Consider the following 18481-nt stretch of genomic DNA (forward strand, 5'->3'; position numbering starts at 1 on the left):
TGCGGAGTGGTCACTAGCTAGCACAGCCACAAAGTCATACAATCTGATTTTAAACCTAACACTGACCTTAACCCTAACCTTAACCACACTGCTAACCCAATGCCTAACCCTAACCTTAAATTAAGACCTAAAAGCACATTTTTGTTATCATGAATTTTTATAATATAGACAATTTTGACTTTGCAGCTGGCCTATCTAGGGGGAAGTCGCTCAGTTCTGCCTTCAGGACAAGACTCATGACAATAAACGTCAACCTGCTGTTTGAGCTGACAGTCTCTGCAGCACCATAAGGGGAAGCTGAGAATAGTTTCACCTGTGACTTGGAAAACAGCACATTTCTTCTAGCTGATGAGATCAGTTAGTGTTATCATTGCATTATGCAGACCTGTGACTCCCTTACCATCACAGAGGCCTCGTACCATTACAGGAGGCAGTGGGAGGTATGGTAAACTGTTCCACAAGTGGGCTTTGGTCTAATAGCCTGCATTATGTGCTTCCCTCAGGAGGGCTGTATCGCTATCAGAGATCAGATAAACAGATTAAAACACAAAGCTCATGTATGGAGACCTGATGGCCCTCTGCCCATTTACAGTATCCCACTACTGGCTTGCATCTGAAGCAAAGCATGGTCGGTCCTGGTCAGTCCCTGGATGGGAGACCAGATGCAGCTGGAAGTGATGTTGGAGGGCCAGTGGGGGGGCACTCTTCCCTCTGGTCTAAGGAGATCCCAATGCCCCAGGGCAGTGATAGGAACATCACCCTGAGTAGGGTGCCGTCTTTCAGATGGGACGTTAAACGGTATCCTGACTCACTGTGGTAACAAAAAAATCTGATGGCATTTATCGTAAGAGTAGGGGTGTGAACCCCGGCCACCTAATCACCTCCCTCATTCCTAATTGGCATATATCACTCCTCACCTCTCCACCTGATAGCTGATGTGTGGTGAGCGTTCTGCCGTAAATTGGTTGCCGTGCATCACCCAAGTGCGTGCTACACATTGGTTGTGGATGAGGTGACCGTCCCCCTTGCTATGTACAGTTGAAGTCGGAAGTTTACATACACCTTAGCCAAATACATTTAAACTCAGTTTTTCACAATTCCTGACATTTAATCCTAGTAAAAATTCCTTGTCTTAGGTCAGTTATGATCACCACTTTATTTTAAGAATGTGAAATGTCAGAATAATAGTAGAGAGAATGATTTATTTAAGCTTTTATTACTTTCATCACATTCCCAGTGGGTCAGAAGTTTACATACACTCAATTAGTATTTGGTAGCATTGCCTTTAAATTGTTTAACTTGGGTCAAACGTTTCGGGTAGCCTTCCACAAGCTTCCGACAATAAGTTGGGTGAATTTTGGCCCATTCCTCCTTACAGAGCTGGTGTAACTGAGTCAGGTTTGTAGGCCTCCTTGCTCGCACACGCTTTTTCAGTTCTGCCCACATACACTGCTCAAAAAAATAAAGGGAACACTTAAACAACACAATGTAACTCCAAGTCAATCACACTTCTGTGAAATCAAACTGTCCACTTAGGAAGCAACACTGATTGACAAAAAATGTCACATGCTGTTGTGCAAATGGAATAGACAACAGGAGGAAATTATAGGCAATTAACAAGACACCCCCAATAAAGAAGTGGTTCTGCAGGTGGTGACCACAGACCACTTCTCAGTTCCTATGCTTCCTGGCTGATGTTTTGGTCACTTTTGAATGCTGGCGGTGCTTTCACTCTAGTGGTAGCATGAGACGGAGTCAACAACCCACACATGTGGCTCAGGTAGTGCAGCTCCTCCAGGATGGCACATGAATGCGAGCTGTGGCAAGAAGGTTTGCTGTGTCTGTCAGCGTATTGTCCAGAGCATGGAGGCGCTACCAGGAGACAGGCCAGTACATCAGGAGACGTGGAGGAGGCCGTAGGAGGGCAACAACCCAGCAGCAGGACCGCTACCTCCGCCTTTGTGCAAGGAGGAGCAGGAGGAGCACTGCCAGAGCCCTGCAAAATGACCTCCAGCAGGCCACAAATGTGCATGTGTCTGCTCAAACGGTCAGAAACAGACTCCATGAGGGTGGTATGAGGGCCCGACGTCCACAGGTGGGGGTTGTGCTTACAGCCCAACACCATACAGGACGTTTGGCATTTGCCAGAGAACACCAAGATTGGCAAATTCGCCACTGGCGCCCTGTGCTCTTCACAGATGAAAGCAGGTTCACACTGAGCACATGTGACAGAAGTGACAGAGTCTGGAGACGCCGTGGAGAACGTTCTGCTGCCTGCAACATCCTCCAGCATGACCGGTTTGGCTGTGGGTCAGTCATGGTGTGGGGTGGCATTTCTTTGGGTGGCCGCACAGCCCTCCATGTGCTCGCCAGAGGTAGCCTGACTGCCATTAGGTACCGAGATGAGATCCTCAGACCCCTTGTGAGACCATATGCTGGTGCGGTTGGCCCTGGGTTCCTCCTAATGCAAGACAATGCTAGACCTCATGTGGCTGGAGTGTGTCAGCAGTTCCTGCAAGAGGAAGGCATTGATGCTATGGACTGGCCCGCCCGTTCCCCAGACCTGAATCCAATTGAGCACATCTGGGACATCATGTCTCGCTCCATCCACCAACGCCACGTTGCACCACAGACTGTCCAGGAGTTGGCGGATGCTTTAGTCCAGGTCTGGGAGGAGATCCCTCAGGAGACCATCCGCCACCTCATCAGGAGCATGCCCAGGCGTTGTAGGGAGGTCATACAGGCACGTGGAGGCCACACACACTACTGAGCCTCATTTTGACTTGTTTTAAGGACATTACATCAAAGTTGGATCAGCCTGTAGTGTGGTTTTCCACTTTAATTTTGAGGGTGACTCCAAATCCAGACCTCAATGGGTTGATAAATTTGATTTCCATTGATAATTTTTGTGTGATTTTGTTGTCAGCACATTCAACTATGTAAAGAAAAAAGTATTTAATAAGATTATTTCATTCATTCAGATCTAGGATGTGTTGTTTAAGTGTTCCCTTAATTTTTTTGAGCAGTGTATTTTCTATAGGATTGAGGTCAGGGCTTTGTGATGGCCACTCCAATACCTTGACTTTGTTGTCCTTAAGCCATTTTGCCACAACTTTGGAAGTATGCTTGGGGTCATTGTCCATTTGGAAGACCCATTTGCGACCAAGCTTTAACTTCCTGACTGATGTCTTGAGATGTTGCTTCAATATATCCACATAATTTTCCTTCCTCATGATGCCATCTATTTTGTGAAGTGCATCAGTCCCTCCTGCACCAAAGCACCCCCACAGCATGAAGCTGCCACCCCCGTGCTTCACGGTTGGGATGGTGTTCATCTGACCAGAGGACATTTCTCCAAAAAGTATGATCTTTGTCCCCATGTGCAGTTGCAAACCGTAGTCTGGCTTTTTTATGGCGGTTTTGGAGCAGTGGCTTCTTCCTTGCTGAGCGGCCTTTCAGGTTATGTCGATATAGGACTTGTTTTACTGTGGATATTGTCACGATCGTTCATGAACGAGAAGGACCAAGGCGCAGCGTGATATGCATTCATATTTATTAACGACTAAACACACGACAAAACAACAAACGAAACGTTTGTCCGAAACGAAAGTCCAAGGTAGCAGACAAACAACATACCTTTACAGAACAAGATCCCACAACTAACAGGTGCCAAAAGGCTGCCTAAGTATGGTCCCCAATCAGAGACAACGAGCGACAGCTGCCTCTGATTGGGAACCACACAGGCCAACATAGATCTAGACATACTAGAATCTAACAGACAATCAACATAGCCAAACACAACACAGAAAATACACACCCTATCTGTCACGCCCTGACTCAAGGGACTTGTATTTGTTGAGTCAGGGCGTGACAGATATTGATACTTTTGTACCTGTTTCCTCCAGCATCTTCAAAAGGTCCTTTGCTGTTGTTCTGGGATTGATTTGCACTTTTTGCACCAAAGTATGTTCATCTCTAGGAGACAGAACGCGTCTCCTTCCTGAGCGGTATGACGGCTGTGTGATCCCATGGTGTTTATACTTGTGTACTATTGTTTGTACAGATGAACGTGGTACCTTCAGGCATTTGGAAATTGCTCCCAAGGATGAACCAGACTTGTGGAGGTTTACCATTTTTTTTCTGAGGTCTTGGCTGATTTCTTTTGATTTTCCCATGATGTCAAGCAAAGAGGCACTGAGTTTGAAGGTAGGCCTTGAAATACATCCACAGGTACACCTCCAATTGACTCAAATGATGTCAATTAGCCTATCAGAAGCTTCTAAAGCCATGACATAATTTTCTGGAATTTTCCAAGCTGTTTAAAGGCACAGTCAATTTAGTGTATGTAAACTTCTGACCCACTGGAATTTTGATACAGTGAATTATAAGTGAAATAATCTGTCTGTAAACAATTGTTGGAAAAATTACTTGTGTCATGCACAAAGTAGATGTCCTAACCAACTTGCCAAAACTATAGTTTGTAAACAAGAAATTTGTGGAGTGGTTGAAAACAAGTTTTAATGACTCCAACCTAAGTGTATGTAAACTTCCGACTGTAAAGCTGTAAAGTGGTCCTCTATAGCTCAGCTGGTAGAGCACGGCGCTTGTAACGCTAAGGTAGTGGGTTCGATCCCCGGGACCACCCATACACAAAAATGTATGCACGCATGACTGTAAGTCGCTTTGGATAAAAGCGTCTGCTAAATGGCATATTATTATTATTATTATAAAGCGCTTTGGGTGTCTAGAAAAGCAGTATATACAGTGCATTTGGAAAGTATTCACACCACTTGACTTTCTCCACGTTTTGTTACGTTACAACCTTATTCAAAAATGGATATTTTTTTTAATAATCCTCATCAATCTACACAAAATACCCCATAATGACAAAGCAAAAACAGTTTTTTATAATTCTTTTGCAAATGTATTAAAATTAGAAAACAGAAATAACTTATTTACATACGGTTTCAGACCCTTTGCTATGAGACACAAAATTGAGCTCAGGTGCATCCTGTTTCCATTGATCATCCTTGAGATTTTGTACAACTTGATTGGAGTCCATCTGTGGTAAATTCAATTGATTGGACATGATTTGGAAAGGCACACACCTCTATATAAGGTCACACAGTTGACAATGCATGTCAGAGCTAAAACCAATCCATGAGGTCGAAGGAATTGTCCGTAGAGCTCCGAGACAGGATTGTGTCGAGGCACAGATCTGGGGAAGGGTACCAAAACATTTCTGCAGCATTGAAGTTCCCCAAGAACACAGTGGCCTCCATCATTCTTATATGGAAGATGTTTGGAACCACCAAGACTCTTCCCTAGAGCTGGCCACCCGGCCAAACTGAGCAATCGGGGGAGAAAGGCCTTGGTCAAGGAGGTGGCCAAGAACCCAATGGTCACTCTGACAAAACTCCAGAGTTCCTCTGTGGAGATGGGAGAAACTTCTAGAAGGACAACAATCTCTGCAGCACTCCACCAATCAGGCCTTTCTGGTAGAGTGGCCAGACGGAAGCCACTCCTCAGTAAAAGGCACATGACAGCCCGTTTGAAGTATGCTTAAGGGCACCTAAAGACTCTCATACCATGAGAAACAAAGATTCTCTGGTCTGATGAAACCAAGATTGAACTCTTTGGCCTGAATGCCAAACCTCACATCTGGAGGAAACCTGGCACCATCCCTACGGTGAAGTATGGTGGTGGCAGCATCATGCTGTGGGGAGTTTTTTAAGCGGCAGGGACTGGGAGACTAGTCAGGATCGAGGGAAAGATGAACGAAGCAAAGTACAGAGAGATCCTTGATGAAAACCTGCTCCAGAGCGCTCAGGACCTCAGACTGGGGCGAAGATTCACCTTCCAACAGGACAACGACACTAAGCACACAGCCAATACAACGCAGGAGTGGCTTCGGGACAAGTCTCTGAATGTCCTTGAGGCCCAGCCAAAGCCCGGACTTGAACCCGATCAAACATCTCTGGAGAGACCTGAAAATAGCTGTGCAGAAAATAGCTCCCCATCCATTCTGACAGAGTTTGAGAGGATCTGCAGAGAAGAATGGGAGAAACTCCTTAAATTCAGGTGTGCCAAGCTTGTAGTGTCATACCCAAGAAGATTCAAGGCTGTCATTACTGCCAAAGGTGCTCCAACAAAGTACTGGGTAAAGGGTCTGAATACTTATGTAAATGTGATATTATTTTTTATATATTTTTTTATACATTTGCAAAACTTTCTACAAACATGTTTTTGCTGTGTCATTATGGGGTATTGTGTGTAGATTGATGAGGGAAAAAACAATTTTATCCATTTTAGAATAAGGCTGTAACTTAACAAAATGTGGAAAGATTAAAGGGGTCTGAATACTTTCCGAATGCACTGTAAGTCCAATCAATTATTATTATTTACAGTAGGGGTCATTGAATTGTGAGTGCAGGCAGCGAGCTATATAGGACACATAATTAATTTTAAGGCTGGTGATCAGCTCCCTCCTAATGCTACCCCATGTGGTCCTCTGTAGCTCAGCTGGTAGAGCAAGGCGCTTGTAATGCCAAGGTAGTGGGTTCGATCCCCGGGACCACCCATACACAAAAAAAATGTATGCACCCATGACTGTAAGTCGCTTTGGATAAAAGCGTCTGCTAAATGGCATATTATTATTATTATTATGGGATAGCCTCTTGTGTAAACAACGTAGATTTTTGCTCTGAATACTATTGGCCAATGGCAACAGTATAATAATATCACTCAATAATTGCTTAATTACCCAATAAGGTGTAATTAACGAACATGAAATAATTATGAATTTATTTTACACAATGGGTGAACGCTGTCTTTTCAAATAGTTCATTTCATACATGAATTTCCTTGAGGACACTGACATGAATTTAAAACCATCTTAGCTTTGACACAACACAGTAGCAATGTTTTGTTACTGATGTTTAGTGGCAACTAGAATTGAAAATCAGCTTGGTCTCCTCTACAAAGACTTAAAACTAACTCATGATGACAGGCACAGAACATAGTGAATGTTTTCATGACAAGAGGAACACCTACGTGAGAATGCTATTCATTGACTACAGCTCAGCATTCAACACCATAGTGCCCTCAAAGCTCATCACTAAGCTAAGGATCCTGGGACTAAACACCTCCCTCTGCAACTGGATCCTGGACTTCCTGACAGGCCGCCCCCAGGTGGTAAGGGTAGGTAACAACACATCTGCCACACTGATCCTCAACACGGTGGCCCCTCAGGGGTGCGTGCTCAGTCCCTTCCTGTACTCCTTGTTCACCCATGATTGCATGGCCAGGCACGACTCCAACACCATCATTAAGTTTGCCGACGACACAACAGTGGTAGGCCTGATCACCGACAACGATGAGACAGCCTATAGGGAGGAGGTCAAAGACCTGGCCGTGTGGTGCCAGGATAACAACCTCTCCCTCAAGGTGACCAAGACAAAGGAGATGATTGTGGACTACGGAAAAAAAAAAGGACTGAGCACGCCCCCATTCTCATCAACGGGCTGTAGTGGAACAGGTTGAGAGCTTCAAGTTCCTTGGTTTCCACATCACCAACGAACTATCATGGTCCAAACACACCAAGAAAGTCGTGAAGAGGGCACGACAAAGCCTATTCCCCCTCAGGAGACTGAAAATATTTGGCATGGGTCCTCAGATCCTCAAAAAATTATACAGCTGCACCATCGAGAGCATCCTGACTGGTTGCATCACCGCCTGGTATGGCAACTGCTCGGCCTCCGACCACAAGGCACTACAGAGGGTAGTAAGTACGGCACAGTACATCACTGGGGCCAAGCTTCCTGCCATCCAGGGCCTCTATACCAGGCGGTGTCAGAGGAAGGCCCTCAAAATTGTCAAAGACTCCAGCCACCCTAGTCATAGACTGTTCTCTCTGCTACCGCACGGCAAGCGGTACCGGAGTGCCAAGTCTAGGTCCAAAAGACTTCTCAACAGCTTCTACCCCCAAACCATAAGACTCCTGGACAGCTAATCATGGCTACCCAGACTTTTGCACTGCCGCCCCACCCCCACCCCCCACCCCATCTTTTTACGCTGCTGCCACTTTAACTCTACCCACATGTACATATTACTTCAACTACCTCAACTAGCCGGTGCCCCCGCACATTGACTCTGCACCGGTACCCCCCGTAAATATAGCCTCCCTACTGTTATTTTATTATACTTCTGCTCTTTGTTTCTCAACACTTTTTTATTTTACTTTTTTATTAAAAAATAAATGCACTGTTGGTTAAGGGCTGTAAGTAAGCATTTCACTGTAATGTCTGCACCTGTTGTATTCGGTGCATGTGGCCAATAAACTTGGATTTTTATTTTATTTGAGGTGTTTATTAGTAGAAAGGAACACTGCTTTTTGTTTACTGATTATGTTGAACATGAAATTCATAATTAACCATTAGCACATTTTCAAGTATCTGTTGACAAATGCATATTTAGTGCTGCTGATTGAAATCAAGTTAGTAAATAATATCGAACCATGTAGTATAATGTAATTTGACCATCTTAACACTGTTGTTTTCTTTCAGGTGAAGGAGTGGCTGTGTCTGAACTGCCAGATGAAGAGAATGGAATCCCCAGGACTTCCCATGAAAAAACCCCAACCTTCTCCCAACAACGGTTCTGCACCTCAGAAGACCACTGTCACACCCAGCACACCCCAAAAGAATAACACTCCAACACCAGGCTCCCCCCAGAGAAAACCTGCTACATCAGCAACACAGCCACCCAAAGTAGAGGTTGCTAAAGCAGCAGACGCTCAGAAACCTTCCAGCCCAGCTCCTGCTCAGAAGACACTACAGGAGAACCGGAGAACATCAGGGCCTCAGAAACCACCAGAGCAGCCAGGCCAACCTGGGCTTAAGCAGAGTAATGCTACCCCATCCACACAGCAGGAGCCCGGGAAGCCTCAGCAACAGTCTCCAAAAAGTGGAGCCTCTCCTGCCAAAGCTGTGCCACCAGAGGCCCAGCCCACCAAGGAGGAGTCAGGAGGCTTCTTTGGCTTTGGTGGTGCAAAATCTCAGCCTGTCCCTTCAAAGCCTGAAGAGTCAGTGTCTGGGAAGATGTTTGGCTTTGGCTCCTCCATTTTCAGCTCTGCATCCACTTTGATCACCTCAGCTGTTCAGGATGAGCCCCGCATCACACCACTAGCTTCCCCCAAGGTGTCTGCACTGGCCCAGACCTCTCCCAAGATGTCCCCTGCAAAGGAGACCAAACCACCTGCTGCTCAGAAAGCAGAGGAGAAGAAAGCAGAGCAACCCCAGCAGGCCAAGGTCCCCCCATCAGTACAGGCCAAAGTGGACAAACCCCCACCAGAGCCTCCAAAGGGAGCAGCATCCTCCCAACCAGCTCCCAAAGCAGGCCAGTCCACCTGTCCACTCTGCAAGGTGGAACTCAACAAGGGCTCCAAGGACCCTCCCAACTACAACACCTGCACGGAATGCAAGAACACTGTCTGCAATCTCTGTGGATTTAACCCCATGCCAAATGTTACTGAGGTAAAACAGCCATAATCACTTTATTACTGTGTAAATGAATTATGACTGCTATATTTAAGCAATAAGGCACGAGGGGGTGTGGTATGTGGCCAATATACCACGGATAAGGGCTGTTTTTATGCACAACGCAACGCGGAGTGCCTGGATACAGCCCTTAGCCGTTGTATATTGGCCATATACCACAAACCCTGAGGTGCGCTATTGCTATTATAAACTGGTTACCAACGTAGTTAGAGCAGTAAAAATAAATGTTTTGTCATACCCATGGTATACGGTCTGATATACCATGGCTTTCAGCCAATCAGCATTCAGGGCTCGAACCACCCAGTTTATAATATCATTTAGAAAAGGCTCTCTCTTTTATAGAAAAGTTCAGAGAGCTAAATAATCTCTACACAAATCATCTAGAGGAAAATCGAAGAAATTCTGAAATTAAAATGTTATCTCTCAGATTTGAAATGTCTATTCGTTCTGATCAATGTATTTCAGTTCCAGAAATAACTTTTAGACATTGCACCGTTGGTCTGTTCATTACTTGTTTAGTCTCTCCTTATGCAAATACAGTAGGAACAACCAGTGTGACAAGGTTTTAGCCTGAGAGGAATAGTTTGGGATTTTAATATATTTCAATTTACTGACAATTTCTGGCTTTATAAAAGAGAGCCACGTGAAGTGGTTATGGCTATTTCATTTCCTGAATTGTTCTTGACCCATATTAATTCTACCAACAGTAGCATGGTATTAGGCCTATATGGCGCAGCGGTCTAAGGCACTGCATCTCAGTGCTCAATGCTTGAGTGCTTGAGGTGTCACTACAGACCCCCTGGTTCGATTCCAGGCTGTATCACAACCGGCCGTGATTGGGAGTCCCATAGGGCGGCGCACAATTGGCCCAGCGTCGTCCGGGTTTGGCCGGTGTAGGCCGTCATTGTAAATAAGAATTTGTTCTTAACTGACTTGCCTAGTAAAATATGAATAGAAGTGGAATTTCAGATGGTTCAAATACATCTCTTTTACAGTGTGCTTTGCACAAATGCAATACACCAAATACTTAAACTGCAAGTTATGTTGAAGCTCAAACAGCAAGAATGATGTATCACAGTGTGCTGGACAATTTATGTCTCAGAGGGTAGGGAAGTGTCTGCTGATATCACTGCAGAAACATTTGCCTGTGCTGCTTTCCATCATACATAGTTAGAGCTGTATAAGAAATGTATCAAATTCTGTATTCCTCTCACAATGTGAAAATGTTTAAGGTGAAGGAGTGGCTGTGTCTGAACTGCCAGATGCAGAGAGCACTTGGAGGAATGGAAGATCCAGAACATCCCATGATGAAACCCAAGCCTTCACCCAACAAAGTCTCTGCTCCTGCTACTCCTCAAAAGAAAGACACTCCAAAACCATCTGGTCCCTATAAAGTGGCCACTGCACCAGCCTCACCCAAAAAGGAGCCAGTGACTCGAGCCTCTCAGCCTGTCGCCTCAAAACCTGAAGAGTCAGTGTCTGGGAAGATGGTTGGCTTTGGCTCCTCCATCTTCAGCTCTGCATCCACTTTGATCACCTCAGCTGTTCAGGACGAACCACACACCACACTGCCAGCTTCCCCCAAGGTGTCTGCACACGTTGCATCTCAAAAGAAGGATACTCCCACACCTGCTGGTCCCCCAAAAGATATATCAACACCAGCGTCACCCAAAAAAGAGTCTAAAAAAACAGCCACAGCCGCAAAGAAGGACACGCCAATGCCAGGCTCCCCAAAGAGAAAGCCAGACTCCCCCGCAGTGACTGCAAAAGAGGACCAGAAACCTGCAGGCCCTCTAAATCAAGGAGACCCATCAGGGTATATGCAGGGGAGTGCTGCCCAACCACAGCAGCAGCCCACACAGCAGAAGACTCAACAACAAGTCCAACCTCAGCAGAACCCAGCAGGGGCACGTACAGCAGAGCCTGGGAACCCTCAGCAACAGCCTCCAAAACTTGGGACCTCTCCAGGACCTGCTGAGAAGGCACCACAAGAGAACCGGAGAACATCAGAACCTCAGAAACCACCACAGCAGCCTAGCCCTGGGCGTAGGCAAAGCAGTGGCATTCCATCTACACAGCAACACCCCAAGCTGGAGTCAGGAGGTGTATTTGGCTTTGGTGGACCCAAATCGCAGTCTGCCTCTTCAAAGCCTGAGGAGTCAGTGTCTGGGAAGATGTTTGGCTTTGGCTCCTCCATCTTCAGCTCTGCATCTTCGTTGATCACCTCAGCTGTTCAGGACGAGCCCCGCACCCCACCGCCAGCTTCTCCCAAGGTGTCTGCAGCAGCCAAGGCCTCTCCCAAGATGCCCCCTGCAAAGGAAACCAAACCACCTGCTGCTCTGAGATCAGAGGAGAAGAAAGCAGAGCAACTCCAGCAGGCCAAGGTCCCCCCATCAGTACAGGCCAAAGTGTACAAACCCCCATCAGAGCCTCCAAAGGGAGAAGTATCATCCCAATCAGCTCCCAAAGCAGGCCAGTCCACCTGTCCACTCTGCAAGGTGGAACTTAACAAGGGCTCTAAGGACCCTCGCAACTACAACACATGTACCAAATGCAAGAACACTGTTTGCAACCTCTGTGGATTTAACCCCATGACACATGAAACAGAGGTAAGAGAACATGACAGTTCAAGAGCACTGCTTTCAGCAAGCATATGTCCTGTTGTTATCACTTATGGATGCGTCTCTTTAGAAGATTACAAAGTACAGCCTCATGTTCACTGATTTGTTTCTAAATGATCAAATCACACTAGTCTGTTTTGATGATAAACATTAGTTATTTTTTCCACAGAACCAGCTTTGTAGATAAAGCAAATGATGCAGGCTCTCTCATTTTGCCTGTGTTTTGTATTTGTAAGTCGCTCTGGATAAGAGCGTCTGCTAAATGACGTAAATGTAAATGTACTTAAAGTTATTTATTAAATGCAAAGCTGCAAATATAGGCTGCTTTAACCAATCTATACAGGGCATAATATGTGTAAATTTCACCAAAGAGCATACGTTATTATATTTAAACTTTAAGTAGGCAACCTTATGGTATGCTACCTGATGCAATGACTGGACCCTCAAAAATATACCAACTGTGTAACTTCCTATGTACATATTCAGCCATTTGTAAAATTAGATTGACATGAATTGAACTCCGCTAGATACCAACAGGAAACCTGAGTATACAGTATATATCTAACACAGCCTTACTATTTCAGGTGAAGGAGTGGCTGTGTCTGAACTGCCAGATGCAGAGAGCTCTTGAAGGAATGGAACCCCCAGGAACTCCCATGATGAAACCCTCGCCCAGCAAAGTCTCTATACCTGTTGCTCCTCAAAAGAGGGACACTCTCACTCCAGCCGGTGCCCCAAAAGTGGCCACTTCACCAACCTCACTGAAAAAGGAGCTAGTGACTCGAGTCTCTCAGTCTGCCCCCTCAAAGCCTGAAGAGTCAGTGTCTGGGAAGATGTTTGGCTTTGGTTCCTCCATCTTCAGCTCTGCATCCACTTTGATCACCTCAACTGTTCAAGATGAACCCCGCACCACACCGCCAGCTTCTCCCAAGGTTTCTGCACCTGTTGCACCTCAACAGAAGGAGACTCCCACACCAGCTGGTCCCCAAAAAGTTGCCACTGCACCAGCCCCAACCAAAAAGGACCCAGAGACCCCTGCTTCAGTGAAAGAGGATAAACCTGCACCAGGCTCACCACAGAAGAAGAAGATTTCTCCTTCAGTGGCTTCACAGCAGCACCAGAAGCCAGTGGACAAACCAACTCCAACGTCTGTCCAACAACCTCCACAGCAGAAGACTCAACAACAACAAGGCCAGCCTCCGCAGCCCCCAGCAGGTGCACCGAAAGCAGAGCCTGGGAATCTTCAGCAACAGTATCCAAAAGGTGGAGCCTCTCCTGCCAATGCTTTGCCACCACAGGCCCAGCCCCCCAAACAGGAGTCAGGAGGCTTCTTTGGATCTGGGGGTCCCAAATCTCAGCCTGAAAAGCCTGACGAGTCAGTGTCTGGGAAGATGTTTGGCTTTGGCTCCTCCATCTTCAGCTCTGCATCCACTTTGATCACCTCAGCTGTTCAAGACGAGCCCCGCACCACACCGCCAGCTTCCCCCAAGGTGTCTGCAGCAGCCCAGGCCTCTCCCAACATGCCCCCTGCAAAGGAGACCAAACCACCTGCTGCTCGGAAAGCAGAAGATAAGAAAGCAGAGCAACTCCAGCAGGCCAAGGCCCCCTCATCAATACAGGCCAAAGTGTACAAACCCCCATCAGAGCCTCAAAAGGGAGCAACATCCCCCCAATCAGGTACCAACACAAATCAGTCCACCTGTCCACTCTGCAAGGTGGAACTCATTATGGGCTTCAAGGACCCTCCCAACTACAACACCTGCACCGAATGCAAGAACACTGTCTGCAACCTCTGTGGATTTAACCCCATGCCACATGAAAAAGAGGTAAGAGAAAATGACACTTTCAATTCACTTCTTTCAGCAAGCTCCTTTCCTGTTATATCTAATCACTTACAGATGTAAGATCATAATTTGAGCCAGTTTGCTACAGCAGGAAAATAATCCAGGAGCAACAGGAAATGTGAATTATTATGTGGATTATAATAAATGGACATTTTTGTAGGGGTTGATTCAATGTAAGGGAAAATCAAGTTTGACATTTCAAATAGGAAATTACAAACTTCAGAAGCCTTTTTACACCTCAAATACACTACAAGTTAGAAATGTCCTGAATTGCAGAAAGGTTCTCCTGCAACACAGTGATAAAATTAAGATCCTCTATCGGTATGGATTCAGCTCTTTGGAAGATTACAAAGTACAGCCTCATTTTCACTGATTTGTTTTTAAATGATAAAATCACACAGTCTGTTTTGTTGATATGCATGAGTTATTTTGTGAGCAGAACCAGCTTTGTACATTACGCAAATTATGTCAACTCTGTCATTTTCCCTGTGTTACCATAGCAAAGTTATTTATTAAATTCAAAGCTTCAAATATAGGCTCCTTTAAACCATCTATACAAAGCATAATTTGTGTAGATTTTCACACAGATACTATATTGAGTTATTTCCCAAAGAGCATACATGATGGTATTGAAACTGTATGTAAGCTACTTTTAAGTAAGCTACCTGATGCAATGACCATGGGCACTCAAAAGTATAGCCACCAGTCTATTTTCCTATGTACATACAGTGCCTTGCAAAATTATTCATCCCCCTTGGCGTTTTTCCTATTTTGTTGCATTACAACCTGTAATTTAAATTGATTTTTATTTTTTATTTCATGTAATGGACATACACAAAATAGTCCAAATTGGTGAAGTGAAATAAAAAAAATTACATATTTCAAAAAATTATACAAAATAAATAACGGAAAAGTGGTTCGTGCATGTGTATTCACCCCCTTTGCTATGAAGCCCCTAAATAAGATCTGGTATAACCAATTACCTTTATAAGTCACATAATTAGTTAAATAAAGTCCACCTGTGTGCAATCTAAGTGTCACATGATCTTTCACATGATCTCAGTATATATACACCTGTTCTGAAAGGCCCCAGAGTCTGCAACACCACTAAGCAAGGGGCACCACCAAGCAAGCGGCACCATGAAGACCAAGGAGCTCTCCAAACAGGTCAGGGACAAAGTTGTGGAGAATTACAGATTAGGGTTGGGTTATAAAAAAATATCGAAAACTTTGAACATCCCACGGAGCACCATTAAATCCATTATAAAAAAAATGGAAATAATATGGCACCACAACAAACCTGCCAAGAGAGGGCTGCCCACCAAAACTCACGGACCAGGCAAGGAGGGCATTAATCAGAGAGGCAACAAAGAGACCAAAGATAACCCTGAAGGAGCTGCAAAGCTCCACAGTGGAGATTGGAGTATCTGTCCATAGGACCACTTTAAGCAGTACACTCCACAGAGCTGGGCTTTACGGAAGAGTGGCCAGAAAAAAGCCATTGCTGAAAGAAAAAATTAAGCAAACACATTTGGTGTTCAACAAAAGGCATGTGGGAGACTCCCCAAACATATGGAAGAAGGTACTCTGGTCAGATGAGACTAAAATTGAGCTTTTTGGCCATCAAGGAAAGCTCTATGTCTGGCGCAAACCCAACACCTTTCATCACCCCGAGAACACCATCCCCACTGTGAAGCATGGTGGTGGCAGCATCATGCTGTGGGGATGTTTTTCATCGGCAGGGACTGGGAAACTGGTCAGAATTGAAGGAATGATGGATGGCGCTAAATACAGGGAAATTCAAACCTGTTTCAGTCTCCCAGAGAATCGAGACTGGGACGGAGGTTCACCTTCCAGCAGAACAATGACCCTAAGCATACTGCTAAAGCAACACTCGAGTGGTTTAAGGGGAATGGCCTAGTCAAAGCCCAGACCTCAATCCAATTGAGAATCTGTGGTACACCAGCGGAACCCATCCAACTTGAAGGAGCTGGAGCAGTTTTGCCTTGAAGAATGGGCAAAAATCCCATTGGCTAGATGTGCCAAGCTTATAGAGACATACCCCAAGAGACTTGCAGCTGTAATTGCTGCAAAAGGTGGCTCTACAAAGTATTGACTTTGGGGGGGGTGAATAGTTATGCACGCTCAAGTTTTCTGTTTTTTTGTCTTATTTCTTGTTTGTTTCACCAAAACAATTATTTTGCATCTTCAAAGTGGTAGGCATGTTGTGTAAATCAGATGATAGAACCCCCCCCCCAAAATCCATTTTAATTCCAGGTTGTAAGGCAACAAAATAGGAAAAATGCGAAGGGGGGTGAATACTTTCGCACGCCACTGTATTATGCCATTTGTGAAGTTAAATTGACATTCATTGGATTTAGATAGATACCAACAGGAAACCTGAGTATGCAATATGTATCTAATGTAACATATCATTACTCTTTCAGGTGAAGGAGTGGCTGTGTCTGAACTGCCAGATGGAGAGAGCTGTTGGAGGAATGGAACCCCCAGGAACTCCCATGATGAAACCCTCGCCCAGCAAAGTCTCTACACCTGTTGCTCCTCAAAAGAGGGACACTCTCACTCCAGCTGGTGCCCCAAAAGTGGCCACTTCACCAACCTCACTGAAAAAGGAGCTAGTGACTCGAGTCTCTCAGCCTGACCCCACAAAGCCTGAAGAGTCAGTGTCTGGGAAGATGTTTGGCTTTGGCTCCTCCATCTTCAGCTCTGCATCCACTTTGATCACCTCAGCTGTTGAGGATGAACCACTCACCCCACTGCCAGCTTCCCCCAAGGTGTCTGCAGCAGCCCAGGCCTCTCCCAAGATGCCCCCTGCAAAGGAGACCAAACCACCTACTGCTCAGAAAGCAGAGGAGAAGAAAGCAGAGCAACTCCAGCAGGCCAAGGTCCCCCCATCAGTACAGGCCAAAGTGGATAAGCCCCAATCTGAGCCTCCAAAGGGAGCGGCATCCTCCCAACCAGCTCCCAAAGCAGGCCAGTCCACCTGTCCACTCTGTAAGGCGGAACTCAACAAGGGCTCCAAGGACCCTCCCAACTACAACACCTGCACTGAATGCAAGAACGCTGTCTGCAACCTCTGTGGATTTAACCCCATGCCACAGGAAACAGTAAGTAAAGAGTATATATTTCATGAAAGTAATTAGGCTACTCTAACATAACTGTTGTGCTTTATTTTAGAACAATTGGTTAAGGATACTAACTATACATAGACAATGTTTATAGTCGGCAGTCACGTTTTTCATGGGAAGTGCAAGATAAGATATTTGTATTAATATAGGCTTTTCTAAAAAAAAGGTATAATATTGGTTAATGATCTTTCTGTAAACGAATTGTAATCTGACACCATTGTCTTTGAGTATCTTGGCAAGGTTTTGACATTCATGTTCGTCTGATACTGATCACATTTAACATATTGTACGTTGCATTACTTTTGTCTGAAGGGGTTTGGAGTACATAGTGCCTCCCAATATTCTACAGAATATGCTAGGGATGTAACGATTCACCGATATGCATCGGTCCCCGATTCAAAGTTGAAGATGGAAGTGCTTCAGTCCACGGACCCCAAACCAATCCAAATGTAGCATGCATCGGTCAAAAAATAGATTATAAAGTTACGAATTGCAGGTTCACAAGCATTTTTTGCTCATATTACATTTTTTCTACCGTCCGAAAATATCTATTATCTTGTGACAACTGATGCGTCCTCTCTTCTTCAGTGTTGAACTACATGTAACTGTGTTGACAGTCATTGGTCTACAATTCATTTTGCATGCTGAACAACACCATGCAATATCAGTAGCCTATTGAAACTGCACACTCTACCCAGCTTCGTGCACTGACCAGCACGAGGTAGGCAGCCTGTTCCTGATCTTGCACATATGCACGGCACCTTCAGCATTCAAATGCTAAAATGGCTTGCGTAATGTTAAGCTTCATTAGTTGAGTGACAACCTATGTAATTTGCTAGGTTATTATCTATGTGCTGTTGAAAATTGTGTTTTACCAGAATAAAAGTAAGCTACAGGAGACACAACTCTTATCTGGCTATACCTGCTGAACAGGGCTTAGAATGGATTTGATTTTGATTGTTCAGTTTGATTGTTCAGCAATAGTTTTGGTGGTTTTGCTTTAAACAATCAGTATGGTAATTTTTAGATATACATGGTAAAGTTCATAATTTCATAACGAGGACACCAATCACATTTGCGAGGCATGGCCGAAGCGGGAGGAGAAGCTCACTCAGTAAAAACTTCCAAACGGTCAAAATCATTTGGTTTCGAGATGGGGGTGAAATCCAAAGTTGTGCTATATATTAATTGGCTATGCTTACATTTACATTTTAGTCATTTAGCAGACGCTCTTATCCAGAGCGATTTACAGGAGCAATTAGGGTTAAGTGCTTTGCTTAAGGGAACATCGACAGATTTTTCACCTAGTT

General features: G+C 45.0%; 1 protein-coding gene across 1 annotated transcript in view; it reads left to right on the plus strand.

Moving 5' to 3' along the window:
- The first annotated feature begins 377 nt into the window (after window positions 1-377).
- LOC121531180 overlaps window positions 378-18481 on the plus strand; it is a 132626-nt gene continuing 114522 nt past the window's right edge. The window contains exons 1-5 of the mRNA XM_045205095.1: window positions 378-440; window positions 8565-9533; window positions 10790-12166; window positions 12763-14004; window positions 16470-17150. Of these exons, the coding sequence (XP_045061030.1) occupies window positions 378-440; window positions 8565-9533; window positions 10790-12166; window positions 12763-14004; window positions 16470-17150 (4332 nt within the window). The remainder of the gene's footprint in view (window positions 441-8564; window positions 9534-10789; window positions 12167-12762; window positions 14005-16469; window positions 17151-18481) is intronic.

This window comes from Coregonus clupeaformis, chromosome 19, assembly GCF_020615455.1.
Source record: "Coregonus clupeaformis isolate EN_2021a chromosome 19, ASM2061545v1, whole genome shotgun sequence".
NCBI classification, from domain to species: domain Eukaryota; kingdom Metazoa; phylum Chordata; class Actinopteri; order Salmoniformes; family Salmonidae; genus Coregonus; species Coregonus clupeaformis.